At 39.6% G+C, this 18,918-nt stretch overlaps 1 protein-coding gene across 3 annotated transcripts in view; it reads left to right on the top strand.

The window, feature by feature from the left end:
* Window positions 1-18,918, top strand: part of NTRK2 (neurotrophic receptor tyrosine kinase 2) — a 210,060-nt gene that overhangs the window by 61,175 nt on the left and 129,967 nt on the right. For all 3 annotated transcript variants that reach the window (XM_065662823.1, XM_065662822.1, XM_065662820.1), the window contains exon 11: window positions 376-475. In XM_065662823.1, the coding sequence (XP_065518895.1) occupies window positions 376-475 (100 nt within the window). The remainder of the gene's footprint in view (window positions 1-375; window positions 476-18,918) is intronic.

Raw genomic sequence — 18,918 nt, 5'->3', positions numbered from 1 at the left:
ATGGAGACTCCACAGCCAAGGTGGGCTGTGCTGGTGTTCAACTACCCTCACATTAAATTTATTTTTTCCCCAAGTGCTTTTATTACATGCCAGTCTGCTGGAAGGGAAAGGGGTGATGTGCACTTCCTCCCACCTGCTTTGAATGTGTAGGATGTTGAAAAAGTTATTCTCAGAGATGTCTGAATCTGTGCTCTCTCCAGGGTAGAAGGAACCTCAACAAGTGGCTGTTTTCTGTACTTTTTGATCTAAGTGCAAATGTTTTCCAGTTGAAACAAATCTCTTTACCTAACTGGGTTAATCTGGATGCATGCTGAATGTCTTTGAAGGTTGATCATGAAAACAAAACAAGCCAAATCTGTTTGTGCCCCCTTTTAGGTGTATGTCGTGGTGGGAATTGCAGCACTGGTGTGCACAGGCTTAGTAATAATGCTCATTATTCTGAAGTTCGGAAGACACTCTAAGTTTGGGATGAAAGGTAAGCAGGGTTCTTTTTATACCTTCCAGAATTGTTATGGGTTGTATGGGCTGATACTATAGGTTTCTGCACTACAGAGCAGTCAAAATAACTAGATATGTGCCATTGTATTTAGTGTTTATTCATCAGGTAAGTAAGGGCAGAGGCATATATATGGCAGAGTGTAGAATTTTGGATCAAACTCTTCTGCTTTGCTTTTTTTTATTATGAGAAATCCCATTTCTCTCTCTTCTGCTGCAAAGCTCCCTGGGACACTTCCTGCAGCAAAATATTACTTGAATCAGCGTAGGTATGTAGGAAGATAAGAAATGAAATCTATACTGATACGAGTTTGATTACAATAGTTTGATGGCAATCTGTGCTGCATGTAAGAGGTACTTCAGACCATACTACCATGTCACATTAAGATTATAGATTCAAGGGGAAACAATGGTAGGAGCAGAAGGTGCATTTGCAGTGGATCCTGTCATACTGGTGATTTCTGACAGATGCTTTTTCTTGAGCTTCAGTTTGTACCTTGGGAAGTAGCAGTTGGAGAGAGTGGCAAGTGCTCATGTTCCTGTGGAAGGAGGAAGACTAAGTCCTCCTATTTATTAATTTATTTATTTTACAGCCAGATGGAGGTATGTGTAACACAGAGGTACATGCAACAACTCCATTACTGAATTATTTTAATGCTGTCATCAGTCTGAGTCTGGCAATGTGGGTGAAATTGTATTTAAAAAAAAAAAAAAGGACACACACACACACACCTTGCTGTCTTGGTGGGAGGACTAAAAGGTCCTTTGTCGTGTGCTCAATGAGATAAGCTTTTGTTCTTAAGATGTGTCTGTGGGGAGAGCGGTAAGTAAGCTTTTGGTAGACTCCTGTTAATTGCATGTCCTTCCTCTCAGCTGTCCTGATGACATAGTACCACATGTATGAATATTTTTGTAACCCTTACTTGCTCTTGACAAGTGCTGTTTTCAGACACGTTGTTGTATATGTTGTATATTTTGTGTTTCTATATTCTATTTAGAGAATAGATCCTGGAACAAATGAGATTTGAGCAGAGCAGAAATGCAGTTGGTGCAGATTAGCTTGCTGGGATGGTAACCTTTCCTCCCACCTCCTTCTAGTATGACGTAGTCTCTGCTCCTTGGGGTGGCATTGGAAGAGGACATTCATTGTGAAATATCCTAAGTAGTAAAATGGAGCCAGCAGGACAGAACTGCAGAATTTTGGCCAAAGACTAGAAAAAACTTTCCGCTACTGAACAGAAGTTCAGTGTAAATTCTGTGTCTGAAGTTTCCTGAATTGCATTTAGAGAGCTGAAGTAGGTGGAAGCTAAATGAGATCAATGTTGAGAAATGTCTGATGTTAGCTCTTTAAAGCTGAATGCTTGTTAGGTTTTTAAAAATTTGCATTAAATATTTAAATACAACATTACTGAAGGAACTACGAAACATACTCTACCTTGAGGGAGAACGCGCAAAGTTGCATTTTGTGTGGTAACACGTGAAGTTACCATTGAGGAAGCTCCTTACATGGTGGTTGTTTTTCAGTATCTTCAGGTATAACTTTTTCACAAAAGTAATTCCCTTGCCTGATCCAAGTTGTTCAGCCTGGAGAAGAGAAGGCTGCGTGGAGACCTCATAACAGCCTTCCAGTATCTGAAGGGGACCTATAAGGATGCTGGGGAGGGACTCTTCTTTAGAAACTGTAGTGATAGGACAAGGGATAACAGGTTAAAATTTAAACAGGGGAAATTTAGATTGGATGTAAGGAAAAAGTTCTTTACTGTGAGGGTGGTGAGGCACTGGAATGGGTTGCCCACAGAAGGTGTGAATGCTCCATCCCTGGTGGTGTTCAAGGCCAGGCTGGACAGAGCCTTGGGTGACATGGTTTGGTGTGAGGTGTCCCTGGCCATGGCAGGGGGGTTGGAACTTGATGATCTTAAGGTCCTTTCAAACCCTAACTATTCTATTATATCAGTAAATTTGACCCCAGTAGTTTTTTGCTGCAGAATTATCCATGCAGCAAGGACTACGTGAAATTATGAAGCAGCAACAACCTCGTATATGTTATTTATTTAATTCTTTACGTTCGACCTGTGATGGTTAGTAAGATCAGTAAAATGAGTTCCTATTTCAGGTACACTCCTTCAAAAAATAATCAAAGGCATGGTATGTGTGATATGATGAAATGTCGCTGTGAGCTACAAATAACTCTTGAAAGGGGAGACCCTCAGTTTTCCCTGAAGTGACCCTCAAACTTCTCCAAAGGTTGCATTCACCCTGAGCTTCACAGTCTGGATTTATCCCATAAACACTCTCTCCATTTATCGTCATCAGTATTACTGAATTTATATTAAAGCAGTATTTAAAAGCCAGTGATTAGAACACCAGATTGATATGTAATACCCAGATTAATAATAAAATATTACCTGCTCTGGAAAGGTTGCAGCATAACGACTGTTGAGAATTCATAAATGAAAATAAAAAACCTAGGATAATTGAGCATGAAGAAAATAAAGCAAAGGTGAAGAGAAGTTTTTTTGCAGTCAGCACAGATCAGTACAATACATTTAAAATATTTATCTTGGAAATTCTGAATCAAAGGATTAAGCCAGCTACCTGTGAACTCCATGAGTCTTTTGCCATTGAATTCAGTGACAGCAAAATTAGTCCCAAGTATGTATACAGGTATTGTATCATAGTTGGTTTAATAAACAGTCTTAGTAGGGACGTGGGTAGGAGTAAAATATCTAGATTACCATTGAAAATGTTTATAAAACAAGATGAAAACAATCTTATTTTCAAATCTTCTCCAAAACACTGATGAATATTTTTCATTCATAAGAAGCTTCCTGAATTACATCAGGCAGAAATGCACAAAAGGCTGTGCTTCACTTTTTTGTTACCTTGTGGAAACACAGCACAGCCACCTGAGATGCCCCATCATTAAACATCTCCCCACCCTTCTTCAGTGAGCAGTTTGGAGAAAAAAACAAAATAGTGACCAGTAACTGGAGCAGTCAAACTGGCACTCAATGGTATTTTTATGTAAATCTGTATGTTTACATGTTCCACTGAAAGTCAGAAAAAGAAATGTTTAAATAGGCTATGAGCACTGTGTGTCCTGTAGGAAACGTCTTTATATAAGGTATGAAATTTTCACCCCATTTGGGTTTACAGTAGTCGTCTGAAGCTTCTTGAAGACATTGTTTTATGTCTCATAGTTTTAATTGTTGTCTTATCCCATCTTTTCCCTGGGCATTATCTTCCCCTCTTAGACTGTGTCCTTGCTGAGTCATTCTGTGCTTGAAGAGCTTGAGCATGGCTGAAGTGTGGGACTAATTGTGATAGTGTCACCAGAAGGAGATGTGGAATTGGTGGTTGTGTCTGAGCTATGCTGTGTCACAGTTGCCTGTACCTGGATGCACTGCACATGATGAAGAGCTACAGAGAGTATCACAGAACTCATAGCCTCTGTTGTCTTCTTGCCATTACTGTACTGGACAGAAAAAAGTCCAGTTATGGGACAGGGAGTACAAGGTTATCTTTTGGCTTCTCACTTTATTTTGTATATCTAAAATAAGGGAACAGCTTGGGAGATGTTAATTTCATTCAGTTACCTTTCCAGATTGTAGTAATAGAGTGGTTTTGCGGGTAAAGAGGACAAGCAAAACACTCCTTCACTACCAGTAAAAAAAGGAAAATATTTTGTAGTGTTCTGGATTCTAGTTGAAGTTGGGTTGTGCTGTACAAGGCAATTGTTTTAACTTTTGCCTTGCTTCTTTCCATTGTCTTCTAGAGCTAGGGGAAATAGGTTCTGATGATTATATTCAGGAACAATATTAGTACAAACCGGTCTGTGATCTGTGCTAGAAGACACTTAAAATAGATATAGTAAAAAAAAACCCAATACTGTTCTTTCTACTCTGTGCATAAACTCTCATGTTGTGCTAGACTTCCAGACTTCCATTGCAAAATTCATCAGAGTAACTGACAAATACTTCTATTTCTCTGCTTGTGTACATGTTAAACACCTTCTCATAAAGGGTCTGTTGGTAACAACTTCATGTGAAAAGCTGCATTTGGTTGCTTGAATATAGAGGTGAGGTTTTTAGACCCTTGCAAGATGCTGCAGTATAAATGGTGAAAGCTTTTTTAAGTTAATCTCTTAAATGTATTCATTAAGATTTGTGGGTTGTTCTTACAAAACACCTTGGCTTGCTTGCTTCCTGGGGATTGTGAAAGTGCTTATGGTGGGAATTCACTGAAGGCTGCCAAGACAGTTCTTACCATTTTGTGTGTATTTCGGACTCCATCCAACCAGTCTATGAAACTAAAAAATAAAAAAGGAACTGGAGTGGAGGGGAAGGCTTGTGAGGATTTGTGGAAGAATAGTTCTAGTCCTGTTTTATTCTACATACCATGTAGAAAAACAAATGTAAATAAACAACTAGTTGCAGCATAACCAACCCAATACACAGTTCGCAAACGTTACTATGGCAGCATGCCACTAAGCATGAATGTAAATATGGAGGAAACTGGTGGGACATAAATGAGTGGATAAAGTTTGAAATAGTGTAATTAAGTTAAAAGGGCGAAAACATTTTTGTTGATTTGAACAGTAGCAAATTTTAGCACAGGGTGTCCCCATTCCATCAACAAGGCAATGTCCTTGGTTCTCTTTGCTTGCTAGGAAAGCTTGAAGTGGATAGTTACGGACAAGAGTTTTATCACAGCTGCTTTATGGTAGAGATAAATGAAGTTTCTGCAGGTTTTACCAAAACCATAAGGGACAGAGAACCCACTCTTCCCCAAAGCAGTGTGTCCTGTCTTTTAGGAAGTTAACAAATAGAATCTGACAGAAGTAGGGAGAAACATATATGTACTTGATCCATTTGGGGTAAGAGGGGTTTTTTGAATGTTTATTTGAAGTTTCTGTCAGTGCTTTGAGCTTGCAGTGCTTTACAGTAGTGCAAAGGTAAGGGAAGAAACAGTCTGAAATTCCCATTGTACTTAGACAATGTCAGCTATCTTCTCATGCCTCTGGGCTTTGGTGTCATGCTTTGAAAGATGCTTCTCCTTCTTTGACTGCTCTCAGAACTACTACCAGATCTGAACATAAGTCCTGACTACGAATGCTTCACCCCTTTCTTGGTCTTTCAAGTCTATGTGGTTTAGGGTACAGAAACTTGTCTTTCTCTGATCAAGTAATGGGATCATATGGGTTGATTTAACAAAGAAAACTTCCTTTTAGGACAGACGCCCAAAATACTACCTTTCTTTCAAGACTTGCTAGCTGCTTGTCATCATTATTGAGTTTCAGTTAAAAATTTGAACTAGCAGTCAGGACGCTGTGTTCTTTCAGCAAGCTGATTAAAAATGTTATGAACACATCCCTGGATTTTGCCTGCCAAAATTAAAACAGGGTATTTTCTCCTACTTCTTCCTACAGCTTTATCTGTCAAGTGATTTCTGTAACTTTTGTGCTAGGCCATGAACTTCTTTGAAATCTTTCAATTAACAGCATTGATTATCCCAACAGGAGCACACTGATAATTGAGGAGTAGTTTTTGTTCTCCGTGTGTCATTCATTATATTGTTTTTGCTTGTAAATTCTTGTTACATTTTGAGCTTTGGTCCAAAAGACAGTACCAGAAAGGGCAGCTTGGAACTTGTTTTCAGTTGCAGCATATTTCTTAGTTGTCTTACTGTATTTTAGTTTGGGCATGAAATACTGTACAACTGCATGATGAAAGCCTCCTTATGAAGGAATATTGTCATTCTGATACAACACATCTGTGATTTTAACTGTCATTTACCAAGAAATCATATTTACATATTTAATTACTGATTAAATACAGTGCTGTCCAACTAAGAGTGGAGTGCTTTACCATTCTGCCTGAATGTGACCATTTATTGAGGGTTTTGCACACTCCTTTTGATATAACTTTAGGGCCATCAGGAAAAATCTTTTCTGTCTTACTTGTCTGTAAGCTTATAGCAAATGGTCATTGTATTCTCTGCTTTAATGCATTTTACTTGACTCCATGTTGTTGCGTGAGAGAGGGTGATTGCAAGAGGCTTCAAAACAAACCCTACTTCATTCATATTGGTGATTGAAGAGTCCAGATTTTGGAGAGTTTAGATGACTCTAAGCAAATGGTTTGAGAGCTGTTCTGTTTATTAATAACTCCTGTGTTATGACATGTCTTTCTTTAGCGATTGGGTTGCTTATAGACTAGAAGAATGAAATGCAGTGACAATAGAAGAGTTTAGAATAGAGAAGCTTTTACTCCTTTTAATTCTAAACAAAGTACAAAATAAAAACTTTGTATCTTCAGCAAAGACCTGCAGTTTGAAAAGTATGATCTAATTTTCAAATTGGTCTGCAAAAAGCTTGCAGCAAGGGCCTCCTGGACAATTTTACCTTGTTTGCCAGATAATTAAGAAGATCAGTCTGTGGCTTGGGCATATACTTACTACTTGACCTTCATCAAGTCACTGAAATCGTGAACTTTTTGAGTTTCCATTTGTACCTATAGAAATGATTTTGTGCTGTGTTGTACCTACCCAAATGCCGATTCTGTAGGCGTCAATACTTTAATGTCTTTAGAACATTTCATTATTTAGTCAATGAGCAGAATATAAAAGAGGGATTAATTCATGTGAGTCAGTGTTGTAAGGTAAGATGCAGAAAAAAATGAACATGCTCAAATCTACAGTATTTTTAGTGAATAGACATGTAAAGGCAATGATGATATTGCTCATCTGAACTACACTCAAGAAGCTATTTTTATTGTTTGACAATGGCATTCTGGTCCCTGCAGTCATGGGCAGATCATACAAACTGACTGTCTGAAATGCATCACTTGTATAATAGGGGCAGTAATATTTACTTACCACATGAACATTTGGAAAATAGAATTTTAATGCTTCTAAGTACTTTGATATGAATTAAATTGCCATAAGTTCTTCAAGAATGAAAGTTCTTTTGAACTGATCCGTGAAAGTAATTTTGTGTAAAGGATTTTACAAAGATCTTAAAATATTTATGCCACCATTCTCTTGTGTTCTAATAAAGAAAATAAACGCCTTTTAAAGCATTGTTCTGGGTCCATGTCACCCTCTCAGAACATACTTCTAGTCATTTCTAGCTTTCCTCTTCTCCACTTGCCCCAAAAAATAGATGTATACAAGATTGGATGGAAAAATGTACATGCATGTGGCATGTGTGAAGTGGGAAGAACTGGAGAACTAGGGCGATGCTGGGTAGCAGACAACAGAGACAAAACAGAAAAATACTAAAGAGAAATAAGACTGATAATGGTTACAGTGGAATTGAGGAGAGCAGAAAATCATAGTTGCTACAGCTCTACCTTGGTATGGGCCAAGACTCACAGGAATAGCACAACTCCTAGGTCAAGGCAGTGTCAGAAGAGTCAGTCTAAAAGGTCTAAACTGCAGACATTAACTCTGTGTTGAGTCTACATCCACATTTGCTTCACAAGTCTTTCTTGTACAAAGCCCAGTTTTTATCTTTTAGTTTCTTATGTGCAAAGAGTGTTTTAGCTCATAGAATTTTAGAGACTAGTGTGATTGGACATAGGAGGAAATATGAGCACAAGAGAATGGAAAGTGGGAGAGAAGGTGAACATAGTAATTAAATGTTTACCTGTATTCAGAGTGAGATCCGACACAAAGATGGAAGTATTCTGATGTGTGGAGTGAATAGGAGGAAAGAAAAGGAACAAAGAATATCAAAGCCAGCCTATCTATGTCTGTCTGTCTATCTATCTATCTATCTATCTATCTATCTATCTATCTATCTATCTATCTATCTATCTGTCTGTCTATCTATCTATCTATCTATCTATCTATCCATCCATCCACCTATCTATCTATCTATCTGGCTGTCTGGCTGTCCATCTATCATCTATCTTATCTATCTATCTATCATTTATTTATTTATTTATTTTTTCTGTATGGCCCCAATTGCAAATGCTTTAAGCAGCATTTACTGCAAAGTGCTTGGCTGTGATCACCATTGGAGGAGATGCTAAAGCTAGACGCTGCTAGCAAACAAGATGCTAAAAATCAAGCAGTTCTTAAACACCGTAGGTGGGAACATGAATAGTAGATAGATAGATGGTATCCCTGGTAGAGGTGAAGTCCATTGTATGGGTCTTTTCCAACCTAGTTGATTTTATGATTCTATGACCTTCAGCTAGGAAAAAGGTCAACATGGAAGCGGTTGCCAGCAGAGGCGTTGTTAGAGGCTGCTCCTGGAGGCTGGTCCAGCTTTTACGGGCTTGCCACAGAGCAGCAGAGGCTGGCAGATGCTGTGTCTAGTCTGACACCCTGCCTAAAGCAGGGCAAGCTACTGCAGGTTGCCCAGGGCTATGACCTGATAGGATTTAATATCTCCGAGGATGGAGACTCCACAACCTCTCTGGGCAATGTGTGCCAGTGTTCAATCACTTTTACAGTACAGCTGTTTGTTGGTTGTTTTTTTTTTTTTTTTCCTATACTTAGAGTTTCTCCATTTTCAGTTCGTGCCCTTGCTTCTTATCCTGTCTCTGGGCATGTTGACTCACACTGCAGAGGAGCAAAAAAGGGGTATATGAAAGTGGGTGATGACACTTTCTGAGCTGTGTGGCTTTTGAATACTAGCTTAATTGTGAGGACAGCGAAATGCTGAAAGGTTACAGGAGACTGCATGCTATTTACAGTACAGGGACATCTTTTTCAGAGAAATTATTTGGCTCAGGTATGTGAATCTCAGTTGAATAGCACCACTTCGGATTGCAAGGATCTGCTGCTTAGGACTTTGCTCCACTCCTTTTAAAATACCTGTTGGATTTTATGTGTTTCCTTCCATTTGATTTCTGTTAATGGCTCGTTTTTTTTGACTTTTTTTTTTTTTTCCCTCCCCCTGAATTTGGGACAAACCCTGTGCTTTCCTTGAATGGTAGATAATACAATCACTGTGCTTCATAAATTTCTGTTTTTAAATTCCTGGCCATGTTAGCTACTTACCAATTCCATTATGAGATGCTGAGATCTTAATACAGTTGGAGTGCCCTTTTTTTGTTTCATTGCTCTAAAAGCATTCAGTATGGGAAGATTAACCATGGGTTGATATAGAGCATTGTGCTGTAGCTCTCCTCATAGCTGTTGTTCTGCTTCCCACAGCAGAGCTGTGTCTTTTAAAGTAGTACGAACGGAATCACAGAAAATGAAGACTTGTTTAAGTATGTTCCAGAAGAATGTGTGCATCTAAAAAAGTTCCACAAACAAAAACTGCTTGGAAATTGAATATGATTTTTAGAGTTTTCTGATGCTTATTTTGATTTTCCGCGTATCAGGCAAACTTCTTGTTCTTTCTTGCCGATTTCGCAAAACCACACAGGAGTAACTTTTTTTCACAGCTTCCTTTAATGCATCCTAAGATGCCATTGTTTTCTCTGTCCTGTCTCATGGCATTACACTCCTTGGATCTGAATATTTGGAAAAAGCCTCTGGATTTTTTTGCCAGTTTCATGGTGTTTCTTCTTTCAGGATAAGAACTGCTGTAAAGCCATTGTTGTAGCATTGCTATTGGTACTTAGGAAGAACTGAGGAAGTACAAAAGTTCACAGGAATTAAGAAAAATTGAGACAAAAGGTAGCCAAGCTGCTTGGAAAAAAAAGGAACACTTTTTTTTTAGTGTTTTATTTAAGGGTTTTACTTAAGTTCTGGGCAAAAGTTCAAATAAGATTGTTTTATTAGAATAAATGGGTCTTTTTATCTCTTTTTCACATCTCCCCTCCCCATGTATATAATCTGCCAGGATGTAACCCAGAGGACCTTTGTATATTAGCTGTTGATGAAGCCCCACCACTGCAGCCTGTGAATTCCCCAAATTCTCCTTTGTGGATAACTGAGCACACCTTTTCCAAATGACTCATCGCTGCTGTCAATTGTTGTCTTCCTGGAGATCCCTCTCAGTGCTTCCTTCGAGGTGGTGATACGTGCGCCTCTGCCTCACAGTGGCCACTGTTTTAGCCTTTCACGCTTGTTTATTTAAAACATTAGGGCTATGGTCAGTTCATAGGCTGGACTGTGTAAGGATAAGGATAATGTATTATAAATAATACCTTTTTCGCCCATAAATGAGTGATGAAGTGAAATGGGAATGGTCTTCGCTTTCAGAGTAGCATTTTGTGCTGCTCTCAGAGCTTATTTTCTCCTAAAACCTGCTCTGTATTCTACGCAAAAATCGGAATCGCCTTTTTAAACAAGTCTCTCATTCTGGCGGTTTTGTCCTCTGTTGTTTTGTCCCATTTAACACTGTTCTTTTTGCCAGTGCCAGAAATTAGGAAGAACTGATGGCATTTCCATTATGGAAATGGGAAATCAGATGTAGCAAAAAGAGATCAGTCCTATTTCTTGGAGTTTTTTTGTTTGTTTGGGTTTTTTTGTTTGTTTGTTGTTTGTTTTTTTTGTTTGTTTGTTTTTTTGTTGTGTTTTTTTTTAATTAAGGCATGATTGAGGATCTCTATCTTCTGCTTGATTTTTTGGAACTTCTTAAAAAAAGTGGTAGGATGGGAGCAATGTAACAAGGGCCTTTATAAGGAAGTAAAAAGGACAAGCTGTTTGATAACTAATGTTTGTTCTAGGTTGGCTTTTTCCTTAGTGTCACAAGATTAATGCCACTGTTTCTTCATCTGCCCAGTGTAGGTGAATGCTCTGGAGCACAAAGTGGAGTAATGTAAACATGTAAGAAATATTTCTAAAAAGTGTTTCATGTGTCCCTGATAGATGGCAAAAGTATTTGTTATGAAGCTTCACTTCCTCCTGGCAGCTAGGCCAACCAGTCTAATTGTCATACTCCTCTGTTTACGGCCCCTTTCCTTCCTGCCTGCTCTGAGCATTGATGGTATGATAATACAGAGCTGGCATGTCCGAGACCTCAGACCTTCTCCCTCAGATCCATTTTGGTTTTTAAATGTATCAATCTCATGGGGTAATAGGAAGCAAGAAGATAGCCTGTGATTGTGGCACAATCTCTGCACTGCCACAAGTCCCCTGCAAAGAGGACATGGAAGCATCCGCAGCTGGAGGAGTTCATTTGTAACCCTTCTGAGGAATGTCTGAGTTCATGGATTTGCCACATTTGACAGGGCCAGCCCTAACAAGTAGACATGCCCTGTATGGCCCTGTAAAGCAGGAGAAGTATTAACTTTGTTCCTGGTTAGAAGATGGTCTCTCAAACTTGGAGAGAAAATCTCCTTAAAAAGCAGTGAATTGAATAACACTAACCCTTTGCTTCACCTGTGCTCAGGCACAGGAGCTGGTGGCCACAGATGAAACATTTGTTACTGAAGGGATTCCACATTTGTGCACTTTCAAAACCTTGCATTTCTGTGATTCGTAGAAATATGCAGCAGCAGAAATGTATCGCAGAGGAAGGTTCCTTTTCCTACAACAGTTTCTGAAACAAAATTTCTTGATGTCCTGTAATTTTTTTGGAGACTGCCATTGTAATGTTCCCTCCGACTACCTCAAGGGCTGCACTATTATCTGTCCTTTTGCTATGGCATGCAGGGGTTATATACTAAGAACAGCCATGTCCTAGGTCTTCAGCTGGCTCTGATGCAGTTGCTCACTTGTTAAATGTCTCTCACACGCTAGCTGCTCAAGGATGAAATTAAAACCAGCAGTCAAATTCTGTTTGTGGCTGCCACCCAGTTAAGTATTTCTGCCCATTGCCATCTTCTTGGAGGTTTCCTTTGAGCTCTCACAGCCCTCAGTTACTTTGGAGAGCAGTAGATATTCTCTGCTGCTAAATTTCTCTTCTGTGCTTCTGAGTGCCAGCTTGCCAGCTAAGCAAGTTTTGTAACTGGTTCTCATGATGCCTGAAGCTTCTGCATTGCAGCTGCTCTTACAAAGGCCTCTCCCTTCATGCTCCAGTAATGCAGGTTTTCCTGCTGCCATCAGAAGAAGTCATGCAACTTGCTGATGGCACAGTAAACCTCAGGTGCCTTGTGGGTTCAGGTTGTGAGCCAGGTGAATGGCACAAGGTCTGTTCCATGCTCAGAGGCTGTGAGTTTGAGAGATACAGTTATTAACGCAGCATGAAGGCATTGCCTCTCACACTTGAAATCTGAGCAGCAAAGTTATTCTGGGTAAGTGTGACTATGTGCTTGCTTTGTGTTTGCATGATCCCTCAGGCAGATGCTTTCGGCAGATTCTTTTGACCTCTGTCAGAGGTGTGATAGATCTTAATTTGGTTGGACCAACGTGGCTGTTGTTGCATTCTATGCCTGCTTCACACAAGAAGACTGGCAAGGGAAAGTTTCCTTCTGTCTGTCTCTGAAGCATCCTGTTGCTTTGGTGAAAAAAAGGTTTAAAATAAGTACACATAGCTTTATTTTAAAAAAGTAATAGTTTGGAATTTGTTTTAGCTGATATGGGGTGCAATCCACCATTTCGCCAGATGATCTAGCATGAGTGCAAAGGAATCAGAGGAAACATTCTTCCTTTCACTCCTTGGCAAGGCAGCCTGTGCCTGGGTCTTTCACATGGAATATGCTACAAGCCACGTGGCACACACAGGAGGAGTGTGGTAGCAAACCAACAGAGAAAGTGAGGAGCACTTATGTTTCCAGGCTATTGGACCATACTGTCCTGAGGCCACAGAGGAGCTTGGAATCCCTGCTTTTCCCTTTGGTGTGTTTGGACAGTTCATGAGCTCAAGTCACTGTGTGTTCCTGCAGGGACTGGAAATGTCTGTCCAGTTGCACAGTTCAGGCCCAAATGTGCCAAATTTCAATAGTGAGGAGGTGGCATTCCTGGGAGAAGGATGAGACTGCCTTATTCTGCCTTTCTGTACCTTCCTTCTGTAGCAGCAGTCCAGTGCTGGTTTTGCCTTTGGAAGCTCTGGGCTGACAGTTGTACCCTTGTGGTGCCAAAGAGCGCTAAAGAGAATTCCTACTGTGCGTTTGTAGTCTTTATGCAATTGGCTGTGACCCGTGTACTTCGAAGTGTTCGTGCCACAGTAGACATTCACTATTAGTCACAATGATGTTGCCTAGCAATTAAGTCTTTAGGTGCTGCAGTGATGATAACTTTTGTAAATTTTGACTTGCTCCCAGCAGCCAGGATGACATTTTTGCTAAGTAAAAGCTATGATTTTACAAATGGTGCTTTGATTGCATAAAGTATAAAGCTGAGCACTGTTCTCACTGACCACGACCTGTACAAAAGAATGTGTGAACTGCTGCGTACACCGTGGCCTTGGAACAATGATCTCTTTGCACTGAGCTCCCATACTTTGTGCACACTAAATTAATTCCTGTCATGTATGACTTGCTTTTTACGTACAAGACATAGAGCTTCTGAGAGTTTCCCAAGTGCCTATTCCAGCTGTCCTAAGTCCCAAGTTTACTTGAATTTAAGTTAGATACTTCATAGTTAGCTAGTTAGATATCCCATCTTTTTCCAACTCATTGCATTGCAGCTGACTACTGATAGCCTTTGTCCTCTCTTGCAGTCCTGAAAATGCATTCAGGACAGTGAGCAATGCTATGGAAATGCTTTAAATGAAATGCTTTCTTTCTGTTCAACAATTTGGTCACCAGTTTGTTTTGCTTCAGTGTGAGGAAAAAAAGAACCTCAGCTATAGTGTAGACTTCAGAATTCAGTGTTCTTTACTGTTACCTCGTCAAAGAGCTGCATTAATGTTTAAAACTGAGGTAGTGTCCTTGCTAAGAAGGAGGGTTTTGGAAAGGAGAGGAGGAAGTGGGCAGCATAAAATGGATCATTGATATCTAAAGTTGTTGGTATGCTGATGGCATCCTTCATTTAAAAGAAGAGGTTAGTGAGCCTGACTTTTTTTACACAATGGCCCCTTTATACTACCCTGCCAGTAAATGAGTGTAGGTAGGAATTGGAGTCATTCAGATCGATGGGGGTTAGCATTTCTTTGGGAAGTGCAGCAGCCAGAGGTTCTGCGGTTGGCTGTGTCAGCTTCCATGTATATCTAGAAAAGTGTCTTTATAGTAACATGGGAAACTAAATCCTTGCAAAGAATAGGTGGAACTTAATCTTGGCCCTTCACGTTTCTATTAACCTTCACACTGTAACACACTGAGCTCTGGATGAGGGAGGCATCTTAGAGTGGTTCTTAAATAGCTTCTTAAATAGGGGATAAAATATCAGTGTTTGCTGGAATACTGCTTCCAGCCAACATGGCAGGATTTAAAAAAGGTCACAGGAAAGAGCCCCAGCTAGTAAGGTCTCTCCTGAACTTGAGCTTGACAAGATACGGACCAGAAGCAATTCTCTTAGGTGAGTCTTAGCTACAAAAAGGTTACAAAATGAGGGAATTTAAGGAACTGAAATTTCTGAGGGTTCCCTTAGCTACATTTCAGACGCATCTGACTGCATTGGCTGCTGTGTGTGGAAAGTGTAAAACAGTATAGCAAGAAGTATTTTGCTGATGCCAGTAAGAAAACGGAACTTATCTAGTGGTAGATATGAGCACTGGTTGTAGCCTAAACTGGTGAATACTTTTTACACAGAGTGAGGGGTTTGTGTTACATTCATATTTGTGCTCATGTATGCTTACACATTCCTGGTTTGTTATATAGCCCATCAGCTGTAGGCAGATAAATATCTTCCTAAATGTGACTCAAAACAGTTTTCCGCTTTGTTTAACAGAACTTTATAGTGGTTGAATATTTTTATTTGTCCAGTATAGTCATAGTTTAGTCACTTGAAAAAACAAGTATGTCAACTTTTAAAATATTTCATGGTTTTGCTGCTATGATTCACCTTTTGAAATGTGATTGTAGCTCTGACACATTTCTGCTGTTCAATTTCACTAAAAGACATTGCTAGTCATGCAAAATAGGTCTAGAATTTTAAAGCTGAAAAAATAAGAGAAGTGAATTTTGTATGATCTTGCATGATTCCTGCAGTTAAACTGAACAAATTCAGTTTTCTTTCCCTTCAAAATAATGTTTTGTAGTTCTTTGTGTAGGTTTTTGTCTGTCTTTAGCGGTAGTACAGTTGGCTAGAGATTTTTTGTAGTAGCACCACCTTGACTGCTACTTTGTGAAGAAAACTGCAATTTATTTTCTTCTTTCTGAAACTGACTGTAAAGAATTCAAGGATCACCTTGTAAAGAAGTATTAGAGTGTAGCAGTTTGGACAGAACAAGTATCTCTGAATCATGCGTCATGTAAAACTAAGCACAGAACGCTAATGATATGTTATGTAGGATGTAAGGGTACTAGGAAATATAGTCATGGGTCAGGATGACATTGAGTAAAGTCTTGGATGCAGACCAGAGAAATCATAGCCAGAGGGCTGATAGTCCAGGAAAAAGACCTGGTAATCTTCTTGCATTTCATTCAGTGAGCTCAGTGAGAAATACAGGTAATAGTTTGAGAGACGGATGTTGTAATTTAATTTTTTTATCAGGCAAGATCAAAGCCTGCCTTTATTGCGAGAGAAGTTGAACTGAGAAGTGATAGGGGAGAATGAGGGACGGGTGAGAAAAAGAAGTAAGGGAAAATAGGAGGGCAGATCTTTGGGTCTAAGTAAGAAGACTGGAAGAGGTAAACAGGTAAGCAGGTAGGGAATTTCTTAAACTGTAGTGGCATGTCGTGGTTTAAGCCCAGCGGGTAGCTCAGAACCATTCAGCCACTCATTCACACCCCCCGTCCGCTTCCACCCCCACAAGAGCGATGGGGTGGAAAATTGAAAGAACGTAACTCCCATGGATTGAAATCGGAACACTCCAGTAACTAGGGTATAACACAAAACCGCTACTGCTACCACCAATAATAATAATGATAAGGGAAATAACAAGGGGAGAGAATATACAACTAAAAGGGGGAAAAAACAATAAACACAAGTGATGCACAATACGATTGCTCACCGTCTGCTGACCAATACCCAGCTCAAACTGAGCAGCTATCTGCCCTTCTGCGTGACTCCCCCCAGTTTATATACTGGGTGTGATGTGCTGTGGTATGGAATACCCCTTTGGCTAGGTTGGGTCAGGTGTCCTGTCTATGCTTCCTCCTGACTTCTTGTGCCCCTCTTCACTGGCAGAGCATGAGAGACTGAAAAGTCCTTGACTGGGGTAAGCATTACTTAGCAACAACTAAAAACATCAGTGTGTTATCAGCATTTTTCTCAGACTAAAAGTCGAAAACACAGCACTGCACCAGGTACTGAGAATGAGAAAAATAGCTGTTACGGCTGAAGCCAGGACATGGGGAAAAAAAGAAAAGGTTGTAATAAAGGAAAACACTGATGTATAACTAAGGAAAAGCAAGCTGAAAAGGCAAAAAACACACCCCTTTCCAATTTTGTACTGAGCGGAAAGAGAAGAGCAGGAAGGGATTAAGATAGGAAGCCAAAGTTTTGAAGAAGTTGCTGTGATTGAAGACGCAATAGTTAGTTATGATGAGGAAGGCAGGTCTAACTTCTGTAAGTTAGAACAATGACAGAAACAGGGGTAATGTGATTTCTCATCTATCTGGGGGAGGTTTCAAGCTGACTTTGAAAGGGTGTTTCATGATGTCATGGAGAGAAGCAAAAAATCAGTGGGAAAGTGAATGAAGAATGGAATGAGTTGGTAATCCTACCCAATGAAAGTCAGAGAAGAGGCAGTAGGAGGGGACGATTGAGAGCTGTGGAGGTTATCAGCTCTGACAAACTGTTAAGAGTGAGATGACGTGTCCCAGAACAACAGTTTGTTCGAGGTCAGTCCACTATTGGGAATTCATCCTTGACAGGTACCTTGCAAAGGTTGCCAGACCTAGTCTAGTCACCATAGGCAGGGCCAGGAGCTGCTCTGAGTTCTGTAACAGCAGCATGAAAGCTTGGGAAAGCTTTCTGTCCTAACTGTTGCCAACCAGAAATCCAGCTTTTGAAGTCTGTGGAAGGGTATGGTTGTGGGGCTGGTTTGTTAGTGTGGAATTTCATACCAAGAGGTATGTATGTTTCAAAATAATATCATGGGATCAGAGAAAGGAATCCATGCTTCTGTTATGAGAGATGTCGTGCTCCTTAGCTAATAACAGTGTCTTGCAGTCAGCTGTCTTTTGCACTGCCCCTCACTGGGTCCACATAGTCATGAATTCCAGCACACCTTTCTAAAAACAAAACAAAACAACAATAATAATAATTATTAATGGCAATAATAATAATAAAGTATTAAACTTCAGTTTGGGATGAACCAAGCCTAGAACAGTGGCACTGAAAATCAGACAGCCAGGACCAAGAAATGTGCTTCTTGTGCTATAGCCACTACAGGACCACAAAAGGTAGGAGGATGAGAAAGATTATTTTGCAAAGCCCTGTACAGTAGCATTCAGACTGTCCGCTAGTGAGCATCTTGTTTTTACAAGAAAGATGTAATCCATAAGTTTTACAGACCTGTGGTTATGGCATTTTGATATTGTTCAGTTCATGGCACTGAAACACCTCACTGTTCATTACCTGTATCTTATGGAACACACAATGGTAGAGACAAAATGTAAAACTGAACCATAACATTATGAATGATTCTTCTCTTCCTGTACGGCAGTGTTTGTGCATTGTCCTTCATATGTAGACTGGAACTGTAATGCACAGCTCATCTCTTCTCTCTTACTTAAATAAATGTCCTTATCATTGCCCAGCCTGCTTGTTCCTTCCTTATGATTTTTTAATCTTGATTTGATGTTCTGTTGCTAGCATACAAAAATGTGAATTTCTATAGTGAGCAGAAGTGTTATATTTCCCTTTGTGTGTGATTTTGCAGTATGGAATTTTTAATCCCAAGTATACATTGTGTGAGATAATGAGTAGCATTTTATTTTATGATGTTAATTCAGTAATCATTAAGAATAGAAACAGCACTGTTACTTGAGTGTTTTTTTTTATATCGTATTTTATATATTATAGAAGGTGCCTGAATTTGATTCCAAAAGTAGTGATTCTCATCTTTGTCAATGTGACCATATTGTCTTTGTATTTCTGAGGAAGATTCCTAGTCCTTAGAGAGTACAAATATTGGTAATTAAATAGGCAGTTTAATCACATGGATGTTTTGAAAATAGCCAACTTCCAACACATGTGAACTCACTGTCTTTGACAGCACTGAGTACTCCTTTGTGCAGATATAGCCTATATTTTCTGCCAGTGCACTGCTGTGTGCCAGTGGGGACTGAAGTTGTCCCATTATTCTTTCCTGCGTTGGATGATAAACAGAATTTTTTTTGTGTGTGTGTTTGCACCTTGTTGATATTCTTTTCTTTGCTGAGCAGCATCTGTCTGAGAGGAAATGCCTATAGTCAATGCCCATTTGACTTTTAGGTGGTTTTCTTCGAGATCTTTTGGTTTGATCACATTTAAAACAAATCTCAGCGTAATAATTCTCCAATCTTTTAACATGGTTGCTCTGTC

Source organism: Lathamus discolor, chromosome Z (assembly GCF_037157495.1).
Source record: "Lathamus discolor isolate bLatDis1 chromosome Z, bLatDis1.hap1, whole genome shotgun sequence".
Taxonomy (NCBI): domain Eukaryota; kingdom Metazoa; phylum Chordata; class Aves; order Psittaciformes; family Psittacidae; genus Lathamus; species Lathamus discolor.
Note: the sequence above shows the minus strand (reverse complement) of the source record. Positions and strands in the feature narration are given on the sequence as shown.